The following is a 27,002-nucleotide window of genomic DNA, read 5'->3' on the forward strand; positions in this document are numbered from 1 at the left end:
GCAGCATGGCCAGCAGGCTGAGGGAGGTGTTTCTGCCTCTCTGATCTGGTGAGACCTCACGTAGAGTGCTGCATCCAGCACTGAGCGTCCCATCATAAAGATGTTGGATAGAGTCCGGAGGAGGCCATGAAGATACTCAGATGGATGGAGCACCTCTCCTATGAAGACAGGCTGAGAGTTGTTCAGCCTGGAGAAGTGGAGGATCCAGGGAGACCTTATAGCATCTTCCAGTAACCTAAAGGGGTCTACAAGAGAGCATGATAGGAACTTTCTACAGGGTCACAGTGTGATAGGATAAGGAGCGATGCTTTTGGAATGAAAGAGGGTAGGTTTAGATTAGATATAAGAAGCTTCTGACTGTAAGAATGGTGAGCCACTGGCACAGTTACCTTGAGAAGTTGTGGATGCCCCATCCCTGTGAATGTTCAAGACCAGGTTGGATGGGACTCTTGAGAAGCCTGGTGTAGTGGAAGGTGTCCTTTCCCACAACAAGGGGGTTTGGTCTAGATGATGTTTAAGGTCCCTCCAGCCCAAACCGTTCTGTGATCCTATGATTCTATAACATGACTGTAGAAGACTTCCTTTAAAAGCTGATGATATTTTCTGTATTTGCTGCAATTTATGGCAAAAGTTATATTTTTTTTATTAGGTGAGTTTGCTAAGAGTGTACCAAGTTATATTTAATTTATCTGAAAGCTGATTGCTCTGGTATTGTCAAAATAATCTTTCTTTTCTTTGTCAAACTTTGTCCTACTTGTGTGTTCATTCTTGGGAATCCCTGCAGTGCACTTTTTAAAAGTGAAGGTGTGGATCTTGGAAGAATTTACACAGTGCAGGAAGGAAATATAATCAGATTTAATTTTGTGGGGATTTTTGATCCCACCTTAACCTCAGTACTATCAAGTCAAACACAATACATTATGTGCTTAGCAGTGAAAACAGATAAGGGCTCCTTGTTCAATATCAACTGAGCAACAGCACTAATTGCCCATCTCAGCTTGTTTCTCTTTGTAACTCTTGATTACTGAAATACTGCCAGGATTTAACACACAGACAGGTTTAGGGCTGAACCTCGAAAAAGGCAGAGGAAAATCAAGGCTCAGTCAGATTTTCGTACACTTAACAAAGTGTTTTTGAACAAAGGGCTTCAAGCCCCTTGAGCATGATGAGCTTAAATGCAGCAAAGGATACTGAATTTGGGAAATGCCCACACTTGCTCATTGGTGGAATCCCTGGATGATGGGAACTTATTTCTCACCTCTAAGCCTGATCTTTACCCATCTGCATCTGTAAATTTATGTGTGGGTAACAGAAGACAGTCTGGTTTCTCCCTCTCCCTCCTGCACATCAGCTAGAAGGGAGCTCTGGGTGCTGAGGGTAAGCCAGAGTCAGACTCCATGCTGCAAACCTACTTGGGCTCTTACCCAGCCCTTGGCTCCTGCAGCTCAGTACTTACATAAATAGACCCTCTCAGAGGCCCTCCTAAACATGAGTATCAAAACACCACTGCTGAAAAGGACACTGGAAAAATTCAGTTTGTTAAGTTTTAAAATACAGGGAGAATTTAACGCCTAAGTTATGCTATACCGTGACAGTTCTCTGGTTCAACCAGAGAATGCAGTCCTGAGAATACAGTAGGGACAAGCAGCTCAAGACAAGCCAAGAGCAACATGGGTCTGTTTACCTCCTTCCTTAATGCTAGAATGTGGATAGCAGAGATCCATTGGGGACCTGATTACAACCCTCTGTATTTTGAGATTGCTGCATAATGACCAATAACAGTGCTTACTGAGCTGGTCTTTCTGTATCAACTCTGCCCTGGAGAGGAAGAAAGGACTATTTATTCCTTAGGCTGTTTGCTGACTGGCAGAACCAATAAATCCAGGATTCCTCCTGGTTTCTGTCCACTGTCCCCTAGCACTTCATATTTATGACAGCTTCTGTTCCCTTCCACATCTCCTTCAACCCTTTTGCATGTCCACCTGTGCTGCATCATAGCCACCCATACCAGCTTGTGCTTCTCCCCTTCCCTCACCTATTCCTTAGGGAACAGTGAGCACAGCTTTCAGTGCTCTGCTTGCTGTCCCCTCTGATTTCCTGTCTGTACCTTTTTGATCCTGCACCATAACCATTCCTTTTTTCATTTGGTTCCCTCTACAGTCACTTTTTTCCTCCTTTTCTCTGTCTTCTGCTTAGTCTTGCAGCCTCTGAGGAAAACTCTGATGCTTTGCTAGGGCTGAGCTAGGTCTTAGTAGGTACTGGGTGGGAAGCAGCACATGTTGGATGTACTACAAGCTGTCATTTTGGCCAACTGTCAGAATAATTATCAGAGGAAGGTCTGTGTTCCCCTCCACGGAGTGGCGGGGACATGAACACCTTTATCTTTTTATCTCAACAGTAATTTTCATAAAAGGGTGTAAGAACAAACATCTTTGAGACCTTTACCTTTCTGATAAATTTGTTGAAATGAGCCTGCAGGAGAGAGAGGACGAAGTGTTATTGTTATAATCGCCCTTTTCCTGGCAAAAAAAAAAAGAAAAACAACAAACTATTAAAATTATGACCTGGTAAATGAGGAGATAGATCCAAAAGCTTTGTTTTAGGCTCTGATCTGCTGTGGCAGGGGTTGGACTATACCAAAGCACGAGGAGGACTACAGCTTGCACTGAAGCCTGTGTGCACTGCTCTCTGTGTTTGGGTGCAATTGCTTGTATGTGCTCATTCAAATCTCCCTGTTCTTTGGCAGTTTCCTACAGCTTAGCAGTTTGCCATCCCTTGGAATCGTGGATATTTCCCTGTGTAGGTTTGTGGGGTTTGTGTGGATAATGTATCTTTCATTATTGTACCTTGAAGCCTGCATCTTCTGGATCCCACATTGATTTTTGGGTTTCCTGCCTAAAATGTATGATGAAAACATTAAGGAAATTTATAGTAGTAATGCTATCATTCACCTTGCAGATCATTTGAAATTAAATCTTTTAGTGTACTTAAATTATAGATATATCGCCTTATAAATCTCTGTACAGATATCATTAATAGTTGATTGTGCTTGGTTTCTATTATTTTTTCATCAGTACCTCAGGGTACTGTTCAGCATCCTGCAATTTACAAAGAAAATTATCTAAAACAACAAAAAGTTCTTGGCTTTTATTATAAACAAATCTGCAAAATATAGCTGATGAATCACCACAGAGATTTTGTCCAATCTGATGATTAATTGCACTGTATTTAGACAAATCAGTGCATGCTAGCACATACTGTCTCTCCAAAGCCTGTAGCCCACAGGCATTTGTAATCTCAAGATCCCTAAAACAGCCAAGCAATTTCAAAGTTTATTTTGTTATTCTGAAGCTTTTTGTCCTATTCTGGCAGAGACCAGAAGAAAAAAAATCAGCAGTGGGGGTACAGCTGGTGGAAATGTCTCTAAAGACTCATGTTGCTCAACCTGTATATTTTGTATATGATTTTTGAAAGTGTAAATAAATAAACCCAAATGTAGGGCTTTACTGTAAGCACATTTTATTGCAACTCTAGCACAGGCTGACCTGTAATCCAGAGAAGGGTTCTCCAGCCTGTTCTCTGGCACAGCAGTGAGAATCTTCTGTGGTTAGTGTGCAATAAAAGCCGAGTCCATCAGCTGATCCCTCCCTCGCGTGTGTCCCTTTTGCAGCCTTGGACAGACAAAATACATACCAGTCAGCTGGGCTTGGGGCATAATCCAACCAGACTGCAAAGAGCACAGTGGCGTGCAGCACCAGTCAGCATCCTTCCACAGCAGCAAGCCAACTTGTTTCTTAATTTCCTGAGTGTTAAAATAATTTTGATATATGCATTTCAGTGTTACTCTGAGGCAGTCTTGCTCACGGTTTTCCAAGAGCATCATGCCTTTCTATAAGGCAATGTCTGTGATCATAAGGTCAACTTCTGCTATACCTGTCAGAACTGTTTTCTGTCCAGCCTTATATCTCACTGTAGGTTTCTGACTGCTGTCTCACAACTTTTTTATGGCTGTTCAACAGCAGCCTGGTGCAGGCTGTGATGCTGGCAAAGATCTGACTCATCTCTTTTGTTTGTTGCTTTTTTAAGCCATGTTTTCCCACTGACTTCCTGTGTCTTCTAAGGGAAGTCCAGGCCCTATTAAGTTAAAACACTCAAGGACTTTTCTATGCACAGAATTTCCTTACCTTCAGGTTGCAAGTGGAGATGCTTAACCCTTGTCCTGAACATTTTTGTTCTGAGAATGAGTAATTCCTATCCAGATGAAAACACTGACTCATGATGCCTGCTTGTCTGATACAAGTATTGGGAATATGTGCACTTCCTTAAATGCTAACTCACCTAATAGTTTTTATCATCTCCTCACTTATGGAGCAAGTTCCCCTGATAGCACCCGACAAGAAGTTAATAAGTGCAAAGAAAATTGAGTAAATGTAAATGAAACAAAGCCTGACTTTTGTTGCCATATTCATGGTCTAGTCTTGCAATTCACTCCATACTGGTATGGCAGCACACACACAAGGAGCCAGATTCCTTGGAAGGACCATTTGATGGCTGAATGAGAAGCAGTGTGTAAATATCTAGAGAATCAGGGACCTCAGCTACTATTTTAATCTGCTTCCCTTCATCAGTTCCTCTTCTCAGGAACAAGTAATTATGTAAGGCAAAGCCTGGTAGCCCATTAAAGAAGATATCTCTTTTCTGAGATCCAATAAATGATGGACTGATCTCTGTGCAAAAAGCACATGGAGTTTGCAGTTGAGGTTTATTTGTGTTCATCATGCTATATACCAATCCCTGAGCAAGCCTGACCATTGCAGTGTGAGTAAATAGTGAATGATGCTGCAAGTACATTCCTCCTTTCTGGGGAAGTATCTCTTTCTCCAGGGAAAAGTCCTTCTGGAGGACCGAGGAAGGAGAAGAAGGATGAAGCTGCAATAGTTGAGTTGGGAGGACTGTGTTTTTCAACTCCTGTCATTTTAGGAGATTTTGAGGTCCTTCTAGTGGTGTCTCTTTCCTCCACAGGGACATAAATACACGATAATTTTATATCTCAGCTATTAAGGGAAGTTTTTGTGAAGCAAAGAGTGGCATCCTCATCCTTTTGCTTCATGCTACTGTACATATCAGTGATCCAGTGCCATCATCTTTTCTTCTCTTTCATGGCTTTTGACCAGTGTGATGTAAAGTTGGTAGGTATAATCTCTGACTTTTACTCATATATGGTAAGTGTAAAGAGGCCATTAGTTGTATAACTATAAATAGGGAACTGAAGTTACAGGAGTGCTGCCCAAATCCACAGCACAGGCCAAGACTGCAAGAAGAGCATAGCATTAGCCAAATACATTATGGAGCTTGATAAAGCAAAGAGATTGATTGCATTTGATTGCATTGAATTTCTGTTTGATTTCGTGTCAGAGGCAGCAGTGGGCTAGAAAAGTGAGTCAAGACCACACCAGGAGGGTTGCAAACACAGCCACAGAAGCACTGGTAATTGCCAAGGAAAAGTGATTAGGAGAGGGAGGGAGACTTTGAGTAGGAGAGAAGTGAGGAGAGATTTGGATCTGTGAGGAAAGAAGTTGCATAATGTTTTTCACTCCCCTCTGTGCCTTGGGAAATGAACATTCCCTGTAAATAAACAATAGTGCTTTAGAGATAGCACTGCTGGCTCCACTGTTTTTTGTAATGAGAGGTACCTCACAGGTTAGCATTGCTAACTAGGAATATCTGGTGCACACTACTTAGGCTTTCTAAAAAAGTAACTGCTTATTGAATGAAAGGATTAAAGAATAATTCTGTTTCTAATATCTGAGATGTTAAAACTAATCCTTCTCAAATGTCTAAAAGAATCATGGAATGGTTTGAGTTGGAAGGGACCTTAAAGATCATCTAGTTCCAACCCTCCTGCCATAGGTGAGGACACCTTTCACTAGATCAGGTTGCTCAAAGCCACATCCAACCTTGAACACTTTCAGGAATGGGGAGTCCCTAGACTCTCTGGGCAAACTGTTCCAGTGCCTCACCAACCTCACAGTAGCAAATTTCTTTCTAATATCTAATCTAAACCTGCACTCTGTCAGTTTGAAGCCATTATCCCTTGTCCTATCACTACATGTCCTTATAAAAAAATATGAATGTTATTCTAAAAAGCTATCACCAGTATCTAGCACCACTTCCTCTGGGCATCAAATGTGCCATGTTTTCCTTGTCTCCAGACTCTTTCTAAAGTGAGCCTTGCAGTTAAGGGATTGTCTTCATTGTGAGACTTTCAGAAGGTCATCAGAATGGCCAAGATCTAATTAGTACTGAGGACCAGAGCAGAATTCTTCTCATGGCTCACATGGTACGTTGTGTAGCTTTAGTATTCCTGAAATACTTCCGTGAAGACAGTCAGGACAATACCAGAAAAGAAAAGATGATGTCCCTGGCTTAGGGATGAGAAAAGGTCTTGTATAGTTTGGGTGAATATACTCAATCCCTGTGATGGATTCTGCAGTGACCTGCATTTTGATGGATCCTGCAGGCCAGTTCAGGGAGCCTGACTGGACTGCCTGACATCCACACAGAAATACTGCCTCAGTGACAAATTAAGAAGCTGTAACTGTCCTTGAAGTTTCCTAGACACTTACAGATGTGCTCAGTGGCACAATAAAATCTAGTCTGACTTCCACCTTAAAAGATGTAGTGAAACCTGTGATGCTGATGAACTGAATATGAGACTGCAGCTCTGAAACCCTAACGGATGCAGATTGAAGCACTCCCCACTCTTAATTACCCCCACAAAGCTAACAGCTCTCTGAAGGTAACTATTTAACCAGAAATAGTGATACAGTGTCTATATTCTGACTTGAAATTGCTGGGGCAGTTAATTTTTACTAAGCTCTATTTCTTGTGTTTTTGTCCCCGTGCATGACTGAACCCATGTAGAATGGCAGGTTCCTGGGCACAGGTGAGTTTTCTGGTCAGGAAAAACAGGTTGTGTCTCTACTCCACACAATGCCCATGTTACATGACTTGATCAAAATTACTTATATTTTTAGCATTTTATTTTAATTGAATTGTTGTTATTGAGTCCCAAGGAGACTAAAGGAAAATTGCTTCATTTCTTTTTGTTTCTTTGAAGCAATTTATCAACTGCAATCCCAAGAGAGATGAAGAAGGCATGATGATAAAGGCAGAATCTCTTGCTGAGGTTTCATTCCTCTTTCAGAATGTTTAGGCTGCATCTTTTCTGCGGAAAAATCAAGTTAATTCATTTTGTTGCCACTTGGATGTTTCTTATTTACTACTGGTCCACATAGACCAACCTGTAGTATTCAGAGCTCTACCTTGCTGTTCTCAAAGGCACAAATAAGCTTTTGCTCCTGTTACCTTTCCTATAATCAGAGAATCATAGAATCGCTTGGGTTGGAAAGGATGTTAGGGAACATTTAGTCCAAGCCCCCTGCCATTGGCAGGGACACCTTCCACAGGACCAACTTGCTCAAGGCCATCCAGCCTGGCTTTGAACACCTGCAGGGATGAGGCATCAATAGGTTCTCTGGGAAACTTGCTCCAGTGCCTCACCACCCTCATAATAAAGAATCTGTGTATCCTTGAGTGAAACCTGGCTGCTACTCTTCCCTATTCAGTCATCAGCAAAGCTTTTGCTGAGTTAAGTTTGTGGATCTTGTCTGTTCCTTCTACCTGCCTTGCAGAAGGGATTTTAGGAAAGATTAACCCTCTGCCAATTTGAGGCATGTTATTTTGACAAGTTGGCCAACTCATCTCTGTGGGTGACGGTCGTTGTCAGGAGGGAGAGCACCACTCTCCTGGGGATCATACAAAAGGAGGACATACCTGTGACCCCTGACTCTGACATCTGACATGTGTCTACTTCTCTTTGCATCTTAAAACACTGTGAAATTGCTCAACTGCTTGTCAGAGTTGGTCACTGCATACTCATTCTGCAAAGGGACTTCCAGCTCACCACTACCATGATCCCCTTCTGAATGCTTGAACACCTAATGGGAGTCCACAGAGCCTCAACCAGGTTCAGGAATGCTTCAGCTGGATGCCTAAAGGCATTGGAAACTTTTGTGTTTTATTGAAACTGGGCCCTTGGCTCTTGGATTCAGCCTTAGTGAAGTAAGAGGCTTGCTTAGATACGTGCCCACTTCCTGATGTGGTTGTGTCAGCGAGAGGTCACTTTCCCCAGATGGTTCACCATTTCTGCTCCTGAAGGATTCCCTTTCAAAGCTGGTAGTGCCATTAGGGTGTTAATTGTTAGTCCAAATTAAGCCATCTGATTTTACCTGAAGGAAAGTAAGGAGAAATTAACATCAAATACATAATATTAAGGGAAGGAGTGCAAATTCTGAGAGGGGTGTCTACCCATGCTTGGCTTTCAGTCACCAACCTAGTTATCTAAGCCAAGCCAATGACAGCTGTGAGAGTCCCAGTCCTAAGGAGTATAGTGAGAGCAGTCATCAGATTTTGGAAGGCCCAGGCTGAACTCTCTCTCCTGGCATATCTGGAGCAGGGGTTGGAGAGCAGCCCACTGCCCTCCTCATACAAGGTCAGAGTCAGGGGGCCGTGGGTATCTGCCCTCTCCACTTTGTGTGAAACAGCTCGCCGTTCCATTGAGCCACGGGACCAGTGGTGGGTGGACAATTGGGTTCAGCTTCTGCTCTGAGCACAGGATATCTTTCAAAGGTTAAATAGCTGGTGGACTCCCTTCAGTACTGAAGAGATGTGAATATGAGGCACATGGCTAGACACTTAGGTAATAAGTTAACTTAAAACAATACCATTCTTTTTAAAAGCATATCACAACTTGAATTATTTGCAATGTTGTTTCTAATTTATACTTTTCATTCCTAGTTAGTAACTACTTTCTAAATGTAGATGGCAGCAGTACAGTACTCCCTTTTTATGAAGATTGACATCTATGAATACTGCCTTTGAGACAGGCCATGTGTATGTGATTAGTTCGTTGGTTACTGGCACAGTGTTAAAGAATTATGCTGAATAAATGAACCATTACTTTCCCTTTTTTGCCTTTCTGATCTGTCTGTTTGATTGTGACTTGATCAGTGTGAAGTCAGCACTTTTATTTTCCTTCTTTTGGAAGTAAAGGGCATTTTCATTAAGAATCCCTCAGTTGACTGTGGGAAGATATCTGCCCCCTAGAAGAGTCATGTGAGATAAGCCCTTGCCAGAGTGAGTAGCCCAATTATGTTTGATTATCCATCACTCTTATGGACTTACAATGGAGGTTATTTTCAAGCTTCTTTTACCTAATATTTCACATTAGAACCCCAAATTGTGACCAGATATGAACTTTCTGGGGCTGAGCAATAGTTGACAGATGTAAGCAGCAAAAATGCATCTTTGTGTTGTTCCAAGTGCTACTAGTTGCTGGCACAGCTCCTGTTTTTGTGAGTAGATAACAAGGCAAGAAAAATGGATGCCTTCTCCTGCCAAGGGGAGTCCTCAAGTTAGAGCCCTTGATTTGTGCTGATTAGACAACATTGCGAGCAGTGTAAGGAATTTTCCCTGAGACAGATATGGAGGAGGTTGGTTCTTTTGGAGTCAGAGTAGCCTAAAAGGAACTTCAAAAAAAATCCCAAAATATCAGAGCAGAGATCAGTCAATGTAAATAATGCTGTCCTGGGTATTGGAAGAATTCCTGCTAAGGTTACTATTTTTGGTAACAACAGCAAAGAAGCAAAAAAGTAAGCCACAAGTCTAAAACCTGTTTCAAGAATGATCTTTTTCAGCCCCTAATTTTATTAAAAAGAAGGCATTTTTGGTTAAACCTTGGAGATCTCTGCATTGAGAAGTGATTACCCTTAGTGCAATTACGTATGCTGTTGTCCATGTAAACACTTCATACTGAAGTAACATCCAAACATTTAATTTTCTGTTTCACTTCTAATTTTTCGTGGTTTTCATTTGGTCAGTGTCAAAAACTAGGATCAGATCTTAATGAAAAAAACAGAAACAATGTTGCAAGAGCAGGTTTGGCTTCATCTAAGCAAATGCCATGGCAAGTGATCCAATTGGAGTTCTGTTCACTAAAGAGGAGACCCAAAATCTCTAGCTCTGCAGTAGCTTCTCACTGTGTGAGAAGGATCATGCTTTCACCGTTTGAATGGCCAGCTATAAGCTCCTCAGGAAAGAACATGTAACAATACATATGGCAAAACCAGAGGCCTCCCCTGTGCTCATCAGAACTGGTTTAATTAGAAGACCCTTCTGCACTAAGGCAGAGTTTGCTCCCAAAGCAATGTTTCACAAGGGTTAAATGCAGAGAGTTGCCTGGTGTTTTTGCTCAGCAGCTCATTTCCCTGCATTTTCAAGTTCACCTGTTTTATTTTATCTTGGAGTTATTAATTTTATTACAAGACTTATTTTTCTTCTTTCTTTCTTTTTTTTCTTTCTTAGCGGATTGTTTGTCACCATCCATGACAAAGGCCATATTGCAACAATGCTAAACTCTTGGCCTGAAGAAAATGTTAAGGTATGTGTCATGCCTTCTGCAGACTGGGAAATTACAGGGAGTTGGATGCAAAATGAGGTTTTTAATGTAACTGCTTGGCATCATTTTCAGAATTGGCTATTTAAAAGGACAAGCAAAGAATTATTCCCTTCCTGAGAGAATTTTTAGGCTGGATTCCAGTTGAGCTTCAGTTTCTAGTCCAGTTGGGACTTCAGAGACTCTTGCTATGTGTGTATGCAGTCAAGAACAACTTTTTCTAAGGTAGCAGGATCTTGGTCAAAAAAAAAAATGGGCATGATAATAAATTTGTACAAAATAGGGGTCCTAGTGAAAAAATAAGATATGTGTGTTGAAGAATTGTGTGGCTAACTTATAACTTGTCAGATGCACCAAAGCTCTTTAAGATATCTCTGTAACCAATGCTTGTAGGACTCCTTCCCAAATCCAGTGAGTCATGCAGCATCAAGAACACTGGCAACTCTGCAAATCATGTTTGATATCCAGCAGCTGAAAATTTTACTGACACCCCACCCAAAATGTATTCTTGTGAAGTGTTTTTCACTAGAGCTCGGGGCTGGGCAAGTCCCTGGCATGAAATAGTCAACACTTTAAGCAGGTCTTGCCAGTCACCTCACCTCCTTCTATCAGTCTGAAAGTACATGTGCCTGGGAATTTCCCTGGCTATTGACAGAGCTTTGGTCCCCTATCAGTCATCTGCTTCTTTCAGAAAAAAAAGTTTGGCAGCTGAGAAAATCTTGCAAGCATTTTCCACTTCTAAGGGGGAAAAAAGAAAGAAATTTAACATGTTTTCAGAAAAAGTGATCACATTCATATAACTTTGGGACTGTGGAGAACTGATGCAAACTAGGTATTTTGTCCTTGCTCTGTCCAAAGATCTCAGTATTTCCATTTGTTTCCAGCTCAGGACTGTGAGCAGAACTCATTATGGCTAATAGACATCTTTTTGCAGATGGGGAAACTGGCATAGAAAGATTAGGGACTGTTGTTGAAAGAGCCTTCTCTGACATCGAGAACAGACCATAGGAAGGGCAGTGATGCATGAAAGAGGTTCAGACTATCTACTTTCCAGATTTGCCAGACTACAGAGGCAGCTAATTTTATCAGTATTGCTGTTATGGACCACGGGGTTCCCTGTATCTTTGTGCACACAATTCTCCATGCCTGAACTGGTAGGCACTGGAACACTCAAGATTTTGAGCTAAGTAGGGAGGCACCTGGACTGCACCTAAGTCCCTGGAGGGACTCAGTTTTTTTGAAAAGGCTGAACACCACCACCTCTAAGTTCCATTAAAGACTGTGCAGAAATACCTGGAGATGCTGCCCACATTTTGCCATGTGGCTCATTAGAGTTTCATGGCAACAGTATTCACTGTAGAAGAGAGAAATCTGGGCCACAGGCCTGCATTTTCTTGCCTGGAAGGGCTGGAAGGGTGCTGGTGCTCTGCTCAGCCTAGCAAAGCTTAGCCAAGCTCTAATGAGCCCTCCCTTCACTCCTCCTGTCAAATCTGGACTGCCCTGAAAGAATCACAGTGCCAGAAGCAGAGCAAGTGAGAAGAAACCATTTATGGATATACTTATGTAGGAATGAGAGGGGTTTGTGTCTCTTCCAGGATAGCGAATGAATCCTACCATGGGGATTGGTGCTCCAGAGAAATACTTTGACTCATTAAAACTTAATATTTTTTTAAATATTCTCTTCATAGTTTAAATATTAACTCCATATAATTTCAGGATAAACCTGTAGCAGTGCATGTGCTTGCTGCTTCCTATTCCCATTATTGCCTTTAAGTCCCAGTTGCATCCTCTGGGTGTGGTAGAGTGAGTGCACACCCAAAACCAGATGGAGGCCACTCAAAAGAGACTTTCTCATTGCTAACGCTTCACATTGACTCAGAAGGAAATGAAAATAGAAAAATGTTCAAAAATGGATGGGACGTGTGTACAGTTTATGTTGAATAAGAAAGGACACTGAAATAGACGAGTACAATTCTCCCTGAAATCAGAAAGTGCAGCAAGAGGTTTATTCCATTCCTAAACAACAAAATGCTCCTCCGTCACAGCAGCAAACCAATGCATCTTTATCTACCCCCCTACTCCCCAAGGAAGTACATCTATTGAGATAGTTTCTAATCTCCAATTCTCTTATTTCTTACTAAAGCACACACTAAAGCTTTTGGTTACATAGCACCATACAGTACTGCTGAAATGCATAAAACTAGTTGCACAAAGAGTTAAATGGCATTTATTAACTCCCAGCTGGGTGGGAAAAAAGACCTAATATCAAATACATAGTCTGGGAGCTCCTCTGCAGTCCATGGTGCTGCCCATGCTGATGGCTTTTCTCTACCTGTCTCACAGTCAGGGAGACCAGAGGCAAAGGGACCCAGTTACAGTGAGTTCTGTTTTGTTTATCTGATGTTGGCTACTCCACAGCTACTCTACAACTGTGTGAAGACACGAGCCTGTTTCTTCCACAGATGCAGTTCATAAGCACGAACATTTTCTTCGTCTAGAAAAAGAGATGAAAAAAAACAAGGCCAGATCTCTTTTGTGATGCTTCTTGTTATACAGCTGAGGATGCACAAAAAGCCTTGCTGGTTGGGATTTGCTACAAGCAAATTGAAGTGTTGGCAAGCAGAGCTGCTGCTCTCTCACACTGTGAGCAGCTAGCTACCCATCAACCACATTTTCTCTACCCCCAGAAATGAGCAGCCCCCCTGTCACTAACAGCTAATTAACATGTGTCATGTAGAAGGAGCACATACCCACCATGCAATGCATTTGCAAATGGCATTAGTGTGAAAACAGTGGAGCTGGTTTTTCTTCTAGAGCCTTGGCAACCCCATATAACAGTCTTTTTTGATCCTCCTAGGCTATCGTGGTGACAGATGGAGAGAGGATTCTTGGTTTAGGAGACCTAGGAAGTTACGGCATGGGTATCCCAGTCGGGAAGCTTGCTTTGTACACAGCTTGTGGTGGAGTTCACCCACAACGGTGTCTCCCTGTCCTGCTCGATGTTGGCACAGACAATGAGGTAAGACAATTTTTCATAAATCTGGCATGGGAGGAGAAAGAATTGAGATTAATGCTTAACTGAGTCCAGTTCCCTAAATATGGAGGCAAAGCCGGAGACATCCAAGATGAGACAATGACTAGACCAGCACTGCAGGGAAGTGGGAAGGTTTAATTCCTGTTTAATGCATGAGAAACTTTTACTTTTATGAGGAACTGAAATAAACACTAAATAGACTCAAGGTCCCCCAGTGAGAAGACTCAGAGTGTTACCAGCTGGAGGTGAAGGGTCAGCTCCATCTTTCAGCATGGCAAGGTGAGTTGATAGGCTTTTTGCAGGAAATCCTGGATTTATTCTTCCTCTGGTAATTGTGAATAAACAGGCAGATATTCATGTCTGTGTAGAGGTGACTGTATTCCAGAAATGGAGAATCCCTGGTGAGTGGTTTGGGAATGATTAATTTCACTGTTTTGTCAGATTGCACATGTTACTGCACATGATAACCAACAAGAAGACTCCATCTGTTTGCAGATTTTTACCTTATGACTCTGGCTCAGAAAGGCCAAAGTGAAACATTTTAACAATGCCAGAATGGACATCTGTGAGGATGTGTTTTTTAAAATTAATATCCTATAGCTATTTGTGATGGCCTGGGTTTGTCCATTTTTTAGAATGTACTTGTGCCTCACATGACCTCGAGTAAACCAAACACAGGTTTCTTGAGAGGAATAATAAATCTGGGGTATAAGAGCTTTAATTCCTTCCTAATGTTGTCCCTTTAGCATAGTGGCCTGTCATGGACTTATGGAATATAGGGTGTCCTCATCTCAGCCTGATCCATGTTCTTTCTTGAAAAGGGGGAACTCTGATCTTGGACCCTCTGAGGCTAAAGCGGGAATTAAGTCTCAGTCTCTCACTTTTTGGAGTCTCTAGTCAGTAGAGCGTTGTACTTGGCTTTGGGTCCACCATCTCTTCCCTCTCCTCCATGCTGGTCTGCACACCACCAGTGCTAGCATGCTCTGAGCCCCCCAGCTGGAGTTTCCCCCCAGAGGAAGCTGGGTGAAAGTGCTTCCCTTCCCAAGGGAAGCTTCTGATTGTGCATGACTATCTCTTTCTATCTCAGCATCCACGGGACACTAAAATCCAAAGTGGCATCAATGATTTTTAGGCCTCTCCAAGGGTCAAATGGCATCAGAAAAAGGGAATCACAGAGTCGGTGTTGGGAACTTTTGTTCTGCCCAAGATCAGATGTAATTTATGTGTCCAGAAACTTCTCTGTTGAGGTAATTTCTGCATCTGAGATTAAGATATGTCCAACAATATGAACAATATATTTCTTCACAATATAATTTGTTTATTTATTTCATGGCTTTTTTTGTGCATAAGCCCAGATTAACTGAACCCTAAGCACATCCTAGCCCATCCTGTCCCACAAATAAACTCCTTTATCAGTGCATAAATATGACACGTCTTTTAGGCATTCATCCTGTTCATCTCTGCCTATTAATACCTGGTGAGCCAGGGGTGACCCTGTTGCTAACACAGAAACTTCAGGTAGAACACAGTAAGTACAGCAGTTGTATTATATTTTTAGAATCAGTTGCCAGTTTGTTTTTCTGATGGTCCATAATACATTGTATACGCTTTCAGCAAATCAGTCTTCTTTCTGAGCTTGGCACTTCTCAGCTTGTCTGTGGGAGAATTTTGTCTGTGGGAGAATTTTATACTCCATGAACAGGCCCCGGAGCACATGGTACTGTAGGAGCAATCAGTGAAGGAATACTAGTGGGTCTCCTTCCTGTTCCGTGGCCCTGAAGAGCTAATGTATTAAACTCAAAGGAAAAACTCTTCCATCTTTCCTTCTAAGGGGAAACAACTGTGGCTGTAAAAACAGATCTGATATTTGCATACCTGCCAATACTTACAACCATATGGCTGCAGGACAATAGGTTTGAGATGGCTCATGCCCATATCATGTATGTAGTTCGGTTGCTGAAATTGGGCAGGAAATAGAGTTGCTTTGCAGTGACTCACAGAAATCTTGGCCCATATGTCTCCTGCCACTGTTTGTCCTGTAATTTTCTCCCAAATATAAGCTATTTCCATGCTGACACAGTCCTTTATAGGTGGTTTATGGGTCCTGATTCAACACCTGCTGGATTGGTTGGAGGAATGGCCTGTTTTTATGGTCCTATTGGGAGCCAAAATGTAACTTTATCTGTTATATGACAATACCTTTCCTTGACACCTACCAGATAACCGAGGTGAGTGCTAGGTAGGTGCAGGTCTTGGAAACATTTTGGTAGCTGATCACTGATTCTGGTCAACACTGACTGGGCTGTCACTTTAAAGGCCTAAACTACACATGTAATTTCAAGTTACTTGAGGCGATCTTCATTCTCAAAGCACTGTTTATGGTCAACTTTCCTGGTAACCTCAGTGCAAAATTAAGAACCGAATCCACAGTGAACACTCCTCACACAAGGTCAGTTTTATTCACTAGGAGCGAGGCACCTTGGCAGAGAGCCTTTGGTAGAGCTGTTCTAGGGATGCATTTCCTACAGCCGTCAAGAAGTGTTATATCCCTCCGACTTTATTTACAAGACAAGATAGTCCGTAGCCTCCTATGGAAACACTTTCTGCTTGGGAAGAGATGTGTGAGCTGGCCTTCACTGCATAGTAAGTAAAATTAATATGACCACATCAGACAAACATTTTTGGTAGGCTGGGACATAAATCTCCATCCATCCGTGGAAGAGAAGATGTCAACAGAATTGCTTTGTGTCCTAGGCTCTCCTGAGTGATCCACTCTATATTGGACTGAAACACAAGAGGGTTCGTGGGAAACAGTACGACGAACTGATTGATGAGTTTATGCAGGCAGTTACCAACAAGTAAGTGGGGTTATATACATGGCTCCTCTGGGCTGCTTCCATTTAAGAGCAAATGTTGCAACTCGTGAAATAAACATTAGTATAATTGATCATCCAAGCAGAGGAAGGTCATTTCAATTCAAGTCTCCTGGGTGGTCTGCAAATGACTCTTTGTGCTTGAGCACTTCATGTCAAAAATATTTGTCTTCAGAGAACTGAAATGAGACTGACTATTTATAACCATTTCCTGTCCCTATAGGCCAGAGGTGTCAAACATATGTCCTGTGGGCTGTGTCTGGCCTCCATCATGCATTTATGAGCCTCATTCAGCAGAGTCAGAACCTAAACTTTGGGTTGTTTACATTTTATAAAGGAAGTTTCTAGCTCTCACCATTGTGAAGGAAATCATCTAAATGGAAGTGGTTATGTTCCTTCCCACGGTGTGGAGTTTGCAGACTGCCTGTCTATTGCTTTGCCTAAAATAGGAACTTCCCTGCTGGCGTTTAAGTCTGTGGAGTAAGAAGGCCAGGATTACATGCATTGGCCTTTTAGTGGTGGGACAGACCAACTGCATATTTCCGTTCTTACTTACTACCTGGGATAGAGGGTCTCTGATGTACCACGGAGTTTTATTTGGGAAGAACAGAAGCACCACCTCAGCCCTGTATGTGCACCTCTCTCTGAAAAATAAAAGAAAATGTATTAAAATCTCCATGACTATATGGAGAGGTTACCATAAGAAAGAAAGTGAGGACAACTGTTAAGGAAAAACGATTAATATTTGGAACGCTCCAAGCCCCAAAGCAGCTTTTTTTGCCTTCCCTAAAGCAGCAGATGATATTCATAAGGAGCAGCAGAGAGCTGCAGTCTGTGCCTGATTACCAGGCTGCTGCCTGCCTGTATGTCCTATGGTGTTTTCTTCACAGCTGAAGGAGCTATGTTTGATCTTCCCTCTGTCTGTGTCTCCAGCTGGCTGCTGGACTGTGTGTGTTCCTGCACAAATGGAAGGGAGTGGGTGGTACCTGTGTCATCAGCACGCAGTTCAGCATGTCTCCTTGGAGGTAGGAAACACTGTGACCAGTGTCTGATGACAGCACCTACCCATCCACTGAGAAGCACGTCTTTACACACACAGTCTGACTGCCGAGCTGGCTATGGGTGGAGGGATGTAGGAAACAGGGGCAGAAATGCAGAGGACCATTCAGTCACAACTGACAAATCAAGTTTTGAGGAGGGTGAGTGTGTCGTAGAGAGTTTGAGCATCTGCACAGTGTTATGGTGCACCCTGTGCACATCCAGGGTGTTAGGCAGAAGCCTCTCCTCTGCTGTTCAGCAGCATGGTGTAGACATGTGCCATGTGACAGCCAGCCAGTGCATCAACCTGCCCAGCTGAGATTGCCCACTTACTGTGTAAAGATACTTGCTATAGCCCCTGTATCTGTGAATGTGAACACAACAACACTGCCTTGCCTGTTGGATTAAAAATACATACAGGTGACTGCAGAGAGAATTCCTTGTTTGTGCTCTGGTTTGTTCTTCTTTATTTCTGATAAAAAATCTTGACTGAAATGCCATTTTATTACAGGGTAGTCTTACGTTAGACTCTTGTGGGTTATCTAGTGGGAAAAATTTCTTAGAGTGTAGAAAACATAACTAAGAAATCACAAGAGACTCTGCAAGTAGAAAAGATCAAGGTTGATTTGTGGGGTTTCTATTTGTTTTGATTGTAGTCACTAATTAATCCTTCAAGGAAACTATCCCACTTCCTTCTGGCCTGAAGACCACGAGGGTGTTGTGGTGTAGGTGTTGATGACAGAAAGGGAACAATAGAATGAGAACACAGATGATGGTCTCAGCCATCATAAATTTGGCTCTGAGATTTATGCTCGTGGTATTGAATGCGAAGCTGATTGCACCCACTATTCCTGTGCTGTCAGTGAAAGGGCCAGAAAGACAATTTGCCTTTTCTGTGCTTGCACTTGGAGAGGAAGGATTGGATGTTATTTTCCTGTGTTTCGTTTACATGAGCTAATCTCTACACTGAAGGGAGAAGACCATGAAACAATGAACTCTTATCTTGTGAGGAGGTGATGTCATGTCTAAGGCTTTCATCCAAGTACTGGGAATCGAGTTCCTAGGGCCTCTGTCACAGCTTTTCTGTTTCCCCTAGCCAGGATGAATTGCTTGAATACAGTAAGCCCCCCCAAAGTTCTCAACAAAGTGGGGCTGGGAAATTCTGCTTTACACTTCTCCTTTCACATCTGTAAAGTATTTGGAGATTCTTGAGAGAAAGGAACCATTACCCTTTATTATCATCCTGACCACCAGCATATTGAAAAGCATTATTGGAGTGTGATCCTCTGGGAGCTCTGGGATGGTGAATAATCCTGCTATCAGCCTGGGTTTGGCAAACTCATATAAAACAGGTTCATTTGGTCTCAAATTTCCCCTGGAATGACTGGATTCAACCCAGTAGGAGCTCTTGCTTCTGTTACAAGAGGAAGCAGAAATTGTTCAGAAGGTCAAGAACATGCTGCTTCCACTTACGAGGAAACCTGTGAAATGAGCTGCTGTGATCTGTTATGCAAGTCTGTAATGTCACATGCAAATTCAGTTGTCTGGGAAGGAACCTTTTGGGTTGCCACAAATCCTGTGCAATTGGGGGGTTTCCTTTTCACCTTGTTGTTCATGCAGAAATTCTGTCTACTTCCTGAGGGTACTTCAACTTCTCATGGAAACCGTTTGTCACTTCCTCTGCAGGAGTACCTCACACCCTGTCAAATCACTCCTGGCTCAAGAGACATTTGTCACTGAAGTGGAATGTGTCAGAGCCCACAAAAAAGGCCAGGGGAATGAAGCTTTAATTTTCTAATGGAATAATAATATCAAACAGATGTCAAATTTCTATTGCTGGAGACCTATACAGTCAGTAGAAAGGGCTCCTGGTCTCATAATAGCCATCTAGTAATAAAACAAGGAGTGCGTCAGAGGCTTCAGAGTTAGCACTTCCAGTATTTTGAAATAAAGGGTGATTTCTGGGCAATTTTAGAAAGAAGAGCCCTTTCCGAAAAAGCTGGATAAATTTCTTGTGTTTTCCTGCTGCCTAAACCTCCATTCATTACTCTTTCACCTAAAACATGTGAAATGACTGAGCTCTTTAAGAAGAGCTCCAAGCTATCCATTCTGCTTCTCTTGGAAGGCAACTAAATGCAAAATTTGGCCCATTAGGTCTACCTGTATTTGTATGAAGCAGCCTGACAAATTGCTGTTTTCTCAGAATGAGTAATATGCTTCGCATGGAAAAATGCACTGCTTCAGTTTTCCCTCAGTTACAGTGGCAAAGGACAATTTAGTCTTACTCTTAAACTGGTGCATTTTTGTAGGCTGAAGTAAATATTCACCTGAATTGTCCAAGGATCATGATCGAAATAAACCACAGAATTTCTGGGTCTTGACTATATGAGCAAATTAATGTTGAAATTAAAACACCATGAGAGATGTGTTGTGCTGAAGTGTGTTCTCTGGGCTCTGAAGGACTTCAGCCCAGCATCTACAGTAACAATATGCATTAATTCTCAGGCTCTCTTTCAAAGCAAACTACCTCTGTAAATGTTTCCCTCTTTCTCCTCTTTTCCTAAACTGGTATGGAAACTAGAGACCAGTTCCACATCTGTCCTATTCCAATTGCTCTTTCTCTAGCTTTCATCATACAGTACAATACAACTTGGTGGCTCCAAGGGGTCAGATGTGTTGATGGATGGCCTGTCCCAGAGCTCCAGCCTCTATTTTGAACTCCAGCCTCAGTCACTTGCTGGCAGATATGGAGCGTGCAGCCTGAGACTCTACAAATGCAGTTCCCCACACCAGCAAATTGTGTCACAGAAGCCTCATTAACCTGTCATAACTTCACTCCCCTTTCCTTTCCCATCACTGCTTATTAGCATAGTGACCAGGGAAACAGAAGCTTTCTACCAGCCTGTGCCATAAGGTAGAACACAGAAGGCATCAGGAGATCAAGCATTCGGTTTCTCAAAATGGGAAAAGAAAGCTCTTCTGAGTTTTTTTTTTTTTTTGTGCTTGTTTTATACCTGATTTCTCTTTGTCTAATCCCTTCCCAGTACTTTTACCCACTAACATACCAAGTCAGGTCTCATGTGCTCTCCAACAAGCAGAACCTGCTTGAAAAGAAGCGACTTCTATTTCAGCAGTTCTCCAGGGTCATGGATCACAAATCCACCATCACTTTTCAGAAACAAAATCACCGGTACAGGTGCCCCCATGTTATTTCTTCACATGCTGTAGTTAACTTGGTTAGTTGATCCTGAAAGACTAGACTTAAGTTTCTAGGCTCCGATGCCTCAACAAAGCCCTCGTGTAATACTGCTAACACCCTAAGTTGCTCCTCAGCATCTGCATCTGTTAGGAAACCTGCACACTATCTATCACTGGTGCCCTGGCAGGGCTGGTGGTATAGACCAACTCCAGCCCTCATGGGAATACAAGATGGATATTCTCCTTGCCCATCTACCCCAGTTACCATGGCCAGAGGGACTCTGACACTATCCATGAGGGAGAAGTGGTGATAATGGGAAGAGCCACCCCAGCTGTCCGTTATCCTGCCTTGATGTGGGATAAGATCATCAGCCAGCATCTGTAATCTGCTTATAGTCACTGGATGAAATTTTAAGTCAAAGAAAAATATTTAGGTTTCATTAGCTTGATTTTCTGCTACTGGGGAATGATTGAGCTCCAGATGTGCTGCAGTGGAATCACTGTTGTAATGGACTTTTATTACCTTGTGTTCAAATCCTTTAGGGTAACAAAGTTACAGATGTCACAAAGGCCTTTGCTCCAGGCTTTCTATCTATCTGTGCTTTTCCACCTAAGCCAGATTTAACAAAGCAGTTTCAGAAAGATGCAGCTGTGGAAGCTCTATTTGTGCAGAAGGCAGGTGGTGAGGCTCCATTCCTTGTTGTCTGTTAGAGGGTCGCTCAAGGCTACATCTGAGGGTCAGCACTCATATGGTTGCATCTCCTGCTTATACCCTGCTCGTAAGAAACCTTGTACCTTCAGCTGCAGTCCTTCCTCAGGCTTACTGCAAGCAGGATGACATCATTTTGTGTAAGAGCACAAGAATGGCCATACCAGCCATTAGTGCTGGTCTTAGTGCTTGGAAGTCATGAAATAGGATGTACAAAATAGTTGTTTGGGAGCTTTTTCTGCTGTAAAGAATATAATGAAAGTTGACTATGATTTTTCAAGAACTTTTTTTCCAAGAACTTTGTAATCAATCTTGGCTTGATCTTGCCCTTTATCCTCTCTCTAACAGTAGCTCATAGCAGATGCCCTGGCATATGACTAAGAACAGCAATCCTTGGTATATCTCCTGGCTTCCAGTAATGTAAGGTTCTGGGCTTTCCTGATATCTCTGTGCTTCAAGGGTCGCTTTTATTGATGTAGCACTCACTGAATCCACAGCAGGCTCTGTGCCTCAGAGCATGGTGACTATGTTTATGTTGCTTTCGCTGCAGCCCAGGACATTTGGCTTTCTAGGCTGCCAGCACATGCTGTTGGCTCATATTCAGTTCTTTGTCCAGCAATACCTCAAGTTCTTCTCTGCAGGGCTGCTCTCAGCTGGTCTCTTGAGGAGGTGCCTGACCAAATTGATCCCTTAACTGTGGCCAGGAATTGTATGGCAGAGTACTGTTGGTCTGACTAGAAGCCTGCTAAGGATTATGTTAACATTTAACAGTAAGATTGGCCCCAAGATACCAGCCAGCCTCAGGTGCTAGAGTGGACTTTGTTTTTCCAATTCTAAATGCTGATCACTTGCCAAGCATGATATTTTTCTGGTAACAGGCTCCCTTACAGAAAATTTAATTTTTCTTGGAAATCATAACTGTAGTTGCTGGTGTGTCAAGCAGCAATAAGAAGATCCCAAGGACAAGGGCAAGATCAATTTGGTTCTTCTCTGCCTGGTTTTATCTAAGACTATGAGTAGCAGTTGCAGCTCCTCAAAGCAGATTCCTTGCATCATGAATGACTGAAAGCAGTGTTACAAACTGTTAAATTCAGACAGGGATTGGAACTTCCTTCTTGTCATTTTTTTCCTTAAAGGAACTGGACCTTCTTGCAAATAATTTTTTTTCCCATGCATGTAGGAATATATTATACTCCCTGATCATTGTCAAAGAAAATGCCCTTTTGGTCAGCAAAGGTGCTGCACAGTCCTCAGGCCTCTAGGCTGATAGCAACAGTACCAGAACAACAATATAGTGATAATCAAGCATGAATCCTATGTTTGTGTGTTTTCCAGAAATTGGATAATTTTTTAATAAAGATTTTCAGGTGATAATTTTTGCAACAGACTGGTAATATTATAAGTGTTTAGCTCCTAGAGTCACCCTTCATTAGGGTGACTGTCTTGTACTGTTATTTTAATCAATAGCATATTGTTTCATTGAAAGCACTGCTTGTACAAGATTTGCTATGCAAAGGCTGGAGATTGGATTAAAATTAGGGTATGGGACCATTCTATAAAGCATTTCCCAGGGAGGCTATTTTTACAGGAAGATTTTTGCAAGGTAAGAGAGCCAGAATTCGGGTCATAATTATTTACGGCACAAAATCACAAAATATGCAAACTAATGAGACAGCAATATAATCATTACCATGAAAGACCAGTGTAATTTTTTTGGATGAGGAAGAACTGACAAAGCATATCTTTTTGTTTCCAATTTTATAAAATGGGTAAATTAATTCCAGAGATGGAAGAGAACAGGGTGCCCCAGATGGTGGTCTGGCAGCCAACAGTGAACCAGGAGACATGGTGGTGGTATTAAATAATGACTCTTGCAGTGTCACCAGTTACAGGTTTCAGCATGTCTGAATTCTTTCAAAAACACCTCTGTCCAAGCATCATTTTCAACAGCCTGCAAGTGTAGGAATGACTCATGCTGAGGGGAAAGCTCTAGTTCCGCAAGGAGACATATAACTGCAGAAATCCCAAGAATTGCACACCACAAGCTGCCCAAGAGGAATGGGAATGCTTTTAATCCAAAATCAATCAAGAAATAAAACTTTCCTTTTTTGAAAGGGAGAGAAAGAACTAGGGAATGAAAGAAACCAAAGTGGAGAATGGCACTTGCTCTGTTTTAATGCACCTTGTCAGTCTGAAATCCTGATAGTCTACATTTGAGGTTTCCTTTTAGATAAAGGCAGTCAGATCCTGGCTGTATAACGTCCCACATGCCAAGAAGATGATAGAATGCTCTAGAGAAGATGAGTCATTGACAGTCAGGATGAGATTACTGGAGGGAGCCAACCTTAGCTGGCTATGCCTTTCCTGGACTGGAAAACATTCAGTCCTGATGTGACCTGCTGCTCTTGGCTTCAAAATCTCCTTCATGCTCTGAGCTGAAAGTTAGGAGAGGAGTCACATGGACTGGGGGAAGAATCTATGAGAACTGGCAACAAGCCAACCAGACTGACCTCAGGAGTCTCTCTCTACCACAGCAGTTATGAGATCTCTCTGCAGGGCCAGCCTCAAATCTAGCTGTAAATTTAAGAATATTTATATGTCTTGGAGGGGATCTTCAGAAATCCTTGTTCAAATACTCTCTTTACAATCACTTTTTCCTGCACCTATAGGCAGCAATCATGTGAGTACTAACTGAGACTGCATTCATATCAAATGTCACAGGTCAAACAGAGCAAAATTTCTTACATGGTTCATTGAAAGCATACCTTGTTAAAAGTGATTCCTCCAAAAAGAATTCATTAATTTTGGTTTCTTAATAGGAAATACAACGTTTCCAATGAAACAGCAATTTTGCAAAATCAGTTTTGTCAAAATCCAGTTTTCTTTTTAAAAATATTATGATGGAAGAAGACTGGCCAGTATTATTAATTCCATCTTCAAGTATTTCTGTGTGTGCTGACAGGGGATCACAAGGGACAGACCAGGGCAATTTCCACAGAGCAGATCAACAAAGAAATTGTAGACTCTGAAGGGCAGCATAGCATTGCAGTTGAAAGGCTGATAAGACAGTGACCTACAGTGCATGACATATATTTAAGATCTTCCTAACAAGCTGTGATAATTAGATAATATTAGATTATGTCTCCTAATTTAGGTGTCTAAAGTTAGACATCTCAATTTAAGTTGGTCATTCTAGTCTGTCTTCACAGAGACTGTGAAGGAAGAAGCATCTCCAGAGATGTTATCTACTTTATTTTCCACTTAGACTACTTCAAAGGAGTTGCTATTGGATGTGCCTTGTCTCTCCAGTGTCTGAGAGGGCTGTCAGAGTTGTCCGGCTGAGCATTACACAACCAACTTTTAGATATGTAAAAGTAGTGGAAGAAATCCCATTCTGCACTGTATTTTGTTGGTTGAATTACAGTACATGTGGCGGCTCTCTGGCTACCCTTTCCCTTTACAATAACAAGTATTCTCCACCTTCTCACCTGAGCTGGATTTTTCCTAATGTTGCATATTAAAGGTCTTCCATGCTCCAGTTCAAAGTTGGCTACATTTTACTTTTAGATACTACCCAAATATTCTTTGGGTATTCTGGGCACACATACATTAATGCTGGCTGAGATCATTGGTTTTGTTAAGCAAGTCAGTAATGTTACTTCCTCAGTGATATGAATAAATAAGACTGAGAAATAGTTTCTATAGCAACTGAAGTTGCATAAAGATTTTCTCATTCTTTGCTATGAGATCTTAGCAGCTGTTCTGGGTGTTGTGTCATCTCCATCTTAGCCACGTTTTCCTTACACATTCAAATGATGAATAAGAGGAGCATCTAGATCTTCAACTAGATCAGGTTGCTCGGAGCCCAGTCTAACCTTACCCTGACTATTTCCGGGAATGGGGCATCCACCACCTTTCTGGGTAACCTGTGTCAGTCTTTAACCACCCTCATTGTAAAAATTCTTCCTTGTATCTAGTCTGAATTTATCCTCTTTTAGTTTAAAACCATTATCCCTTATGCTGTTGCTACAGGCCATACTAAAAACTCTGTCCCCATTGTGATCCTTTTCTAAAAGCAAGCGCAGATAATGTGAAGTAAGTGTAAGAGCCAACCTTTGTCCCTTTTTGAGACCAGGGGGTTTATGAAGTGAGTTTCTCATAATGGACAAATAAAGGAGAACAATGCATGTGCTTATCATTGTCTCCTTACTGACAGACATACTTGAAATGGAAAATAATAATAATAAAATATTCAAGGCTCTTCCAGGAGAGCTTAATTGCCCACACTGTGAGTGCCATGAAAAGACCTTTTCATGACAGAAGCCACGGTTCTCAAATAGAGTATGTTTTATCCAGTATCAATTTCTAGGCTAAAGCAGTGGTGTCCCTACCTCAGATTTCAGTGGCAAAGGAGGAAAGTCTGAATGGGAGGCATGTAAGGTGATGCTGCCTGTGCGCTAATTACAGTCCCAAAGAGGTTTAGGCCTCTAACAAAGTGCAGCTATTTAGAGCCCCTTCACCTACCTGTGGCCCAGAAGTTGCTTACTCCTTTCCTGAGCATCTCTCACTGCCCTGTCACATTTACATGTGAGAAATGAGGACTTATGGCCCTTTTAGATTTTATTTGAAAAGCTTTAATGCAGCCTAGAGTCATACAAAGTGCTGAACATGTATAGATATGGAGCATTCTGAATATTATGAACAGCACACTTGTCCTGAAATTACTAGAAAATTATGGGAAGTTTGCAAATATTTCCTGCTTTTTCACTCTACAGGTCACTAGCTGTCATTGCATGCTGGTTTCCTGCAAAACACCTCAATGGAGAGAAACATTTCCAAAGCACAGAAGTGTGACTCTGAAATCACACCAGGAAGCACTCAGTCTCACCATGAAACACACACTCCATGGGATCATATGGGCAGATTTTTTCTCATCTCTTGGCCACCTGCATTTGAAGTGGGCACTTGATGGTGTTCCTTTAGCTGGTGTTCCCTTTGCAGTCAGATTCGCTGTATTGCAGCATGGCAGTTGCAATACCAAAGAGCATCTCTTTTGATTTAAAAAGCTCCTCTGAAAATTTTTTGTACCAAAAGTCCAAAGATGCGTATATATAGGTATGCATATTAAGAAGCCACTTGAATTATGAATACAGTTTATTCTTGTTGACTCCACATTTCTGTGTGTGTGGACCTTGGGGAGGGTGTGATCCTGTTTGCTGTTACTGTGTTGCATTTCTCTCATGATACTTTTATCTCTGCACTAGAGTCTCTAGCTACATTGACCTAGTGAAAGATGGTATATATTATCCTATGTTGTGTAAATATTTTTATCCATTTTGAATTACCCTTTGCCTTGCAGGTACGGCATGAATTGTCTGATCCAGTTTGAAGATTTTGGCAATGCTAACGCTTTTCGTCTCCTCAATAAATACCGCAACAGATACTGTACATTCAATGATGATATTCAGGGTAAGTACTGTTAGGAAAATCAAATTTAACCTTCACCTTGTCATGAGAAGAGGTGTTTAATATCACAAGACTGTTTATTATACAATAGTCAGTTGTCAAACAAATTTTAGAGTTTAGACATAAGCATTTAAAAATACAACCAAAAGCACAGCTGTCTGAGTTGAA

General features: G+C 41.9%; 1 protein-coding gene across 3 annotated transcripts in view; it reads left to right on the top strand.

Annotated features, from left to right (window-relative positions):
• The window catches only part of ME3 (malic enzyme 3), a 118,781-nt gene that overhangs the window by 74,747 nt on the left and 17,032 nt on the right, over window positions 1–27,002 (top strand). For all 3 annotated transcript variants that reach the window (XM_051779252.1, XM_051779250.1, XM_051779251.1), the window contains 4 exons: window positions 10,426–10,501; window positions 13,374–13,535; window positions 16,305–16,408; window positions 26,728–26,837. In XM_051779252.1, coding sequence (XP_051635212.1) covers window positions 10,426–10,501; window positions 13,374–13,535; window positions 16,305–16,408; window positions 26,728–26,837 — 452 coding nt within the window. The remainder of the gene's footprint in view (window positions 1–10,425; window positions 10,502–13,373; window positions 13,536–16,304; window positions 16,409–26,727; window positions 26,838–27,002) is intronic.

This window comes from Manacus candei, unplaced genomic scaffold (genome assembly GCF_025592945.1).
Source record: "Manacus candei isolate 608988 ecotype Guabito, Panama unplaced genomic scaffold, ASM2559294v1 h1tg000014l, whole genome shotgun sequence".
Classification (NCBI taxonomy): domain Eukaryota; kingdom Metazoa; phylum Chordata; class Aves; order Passeriformes; family Pipridae; genus Manacus; species Manacus candei.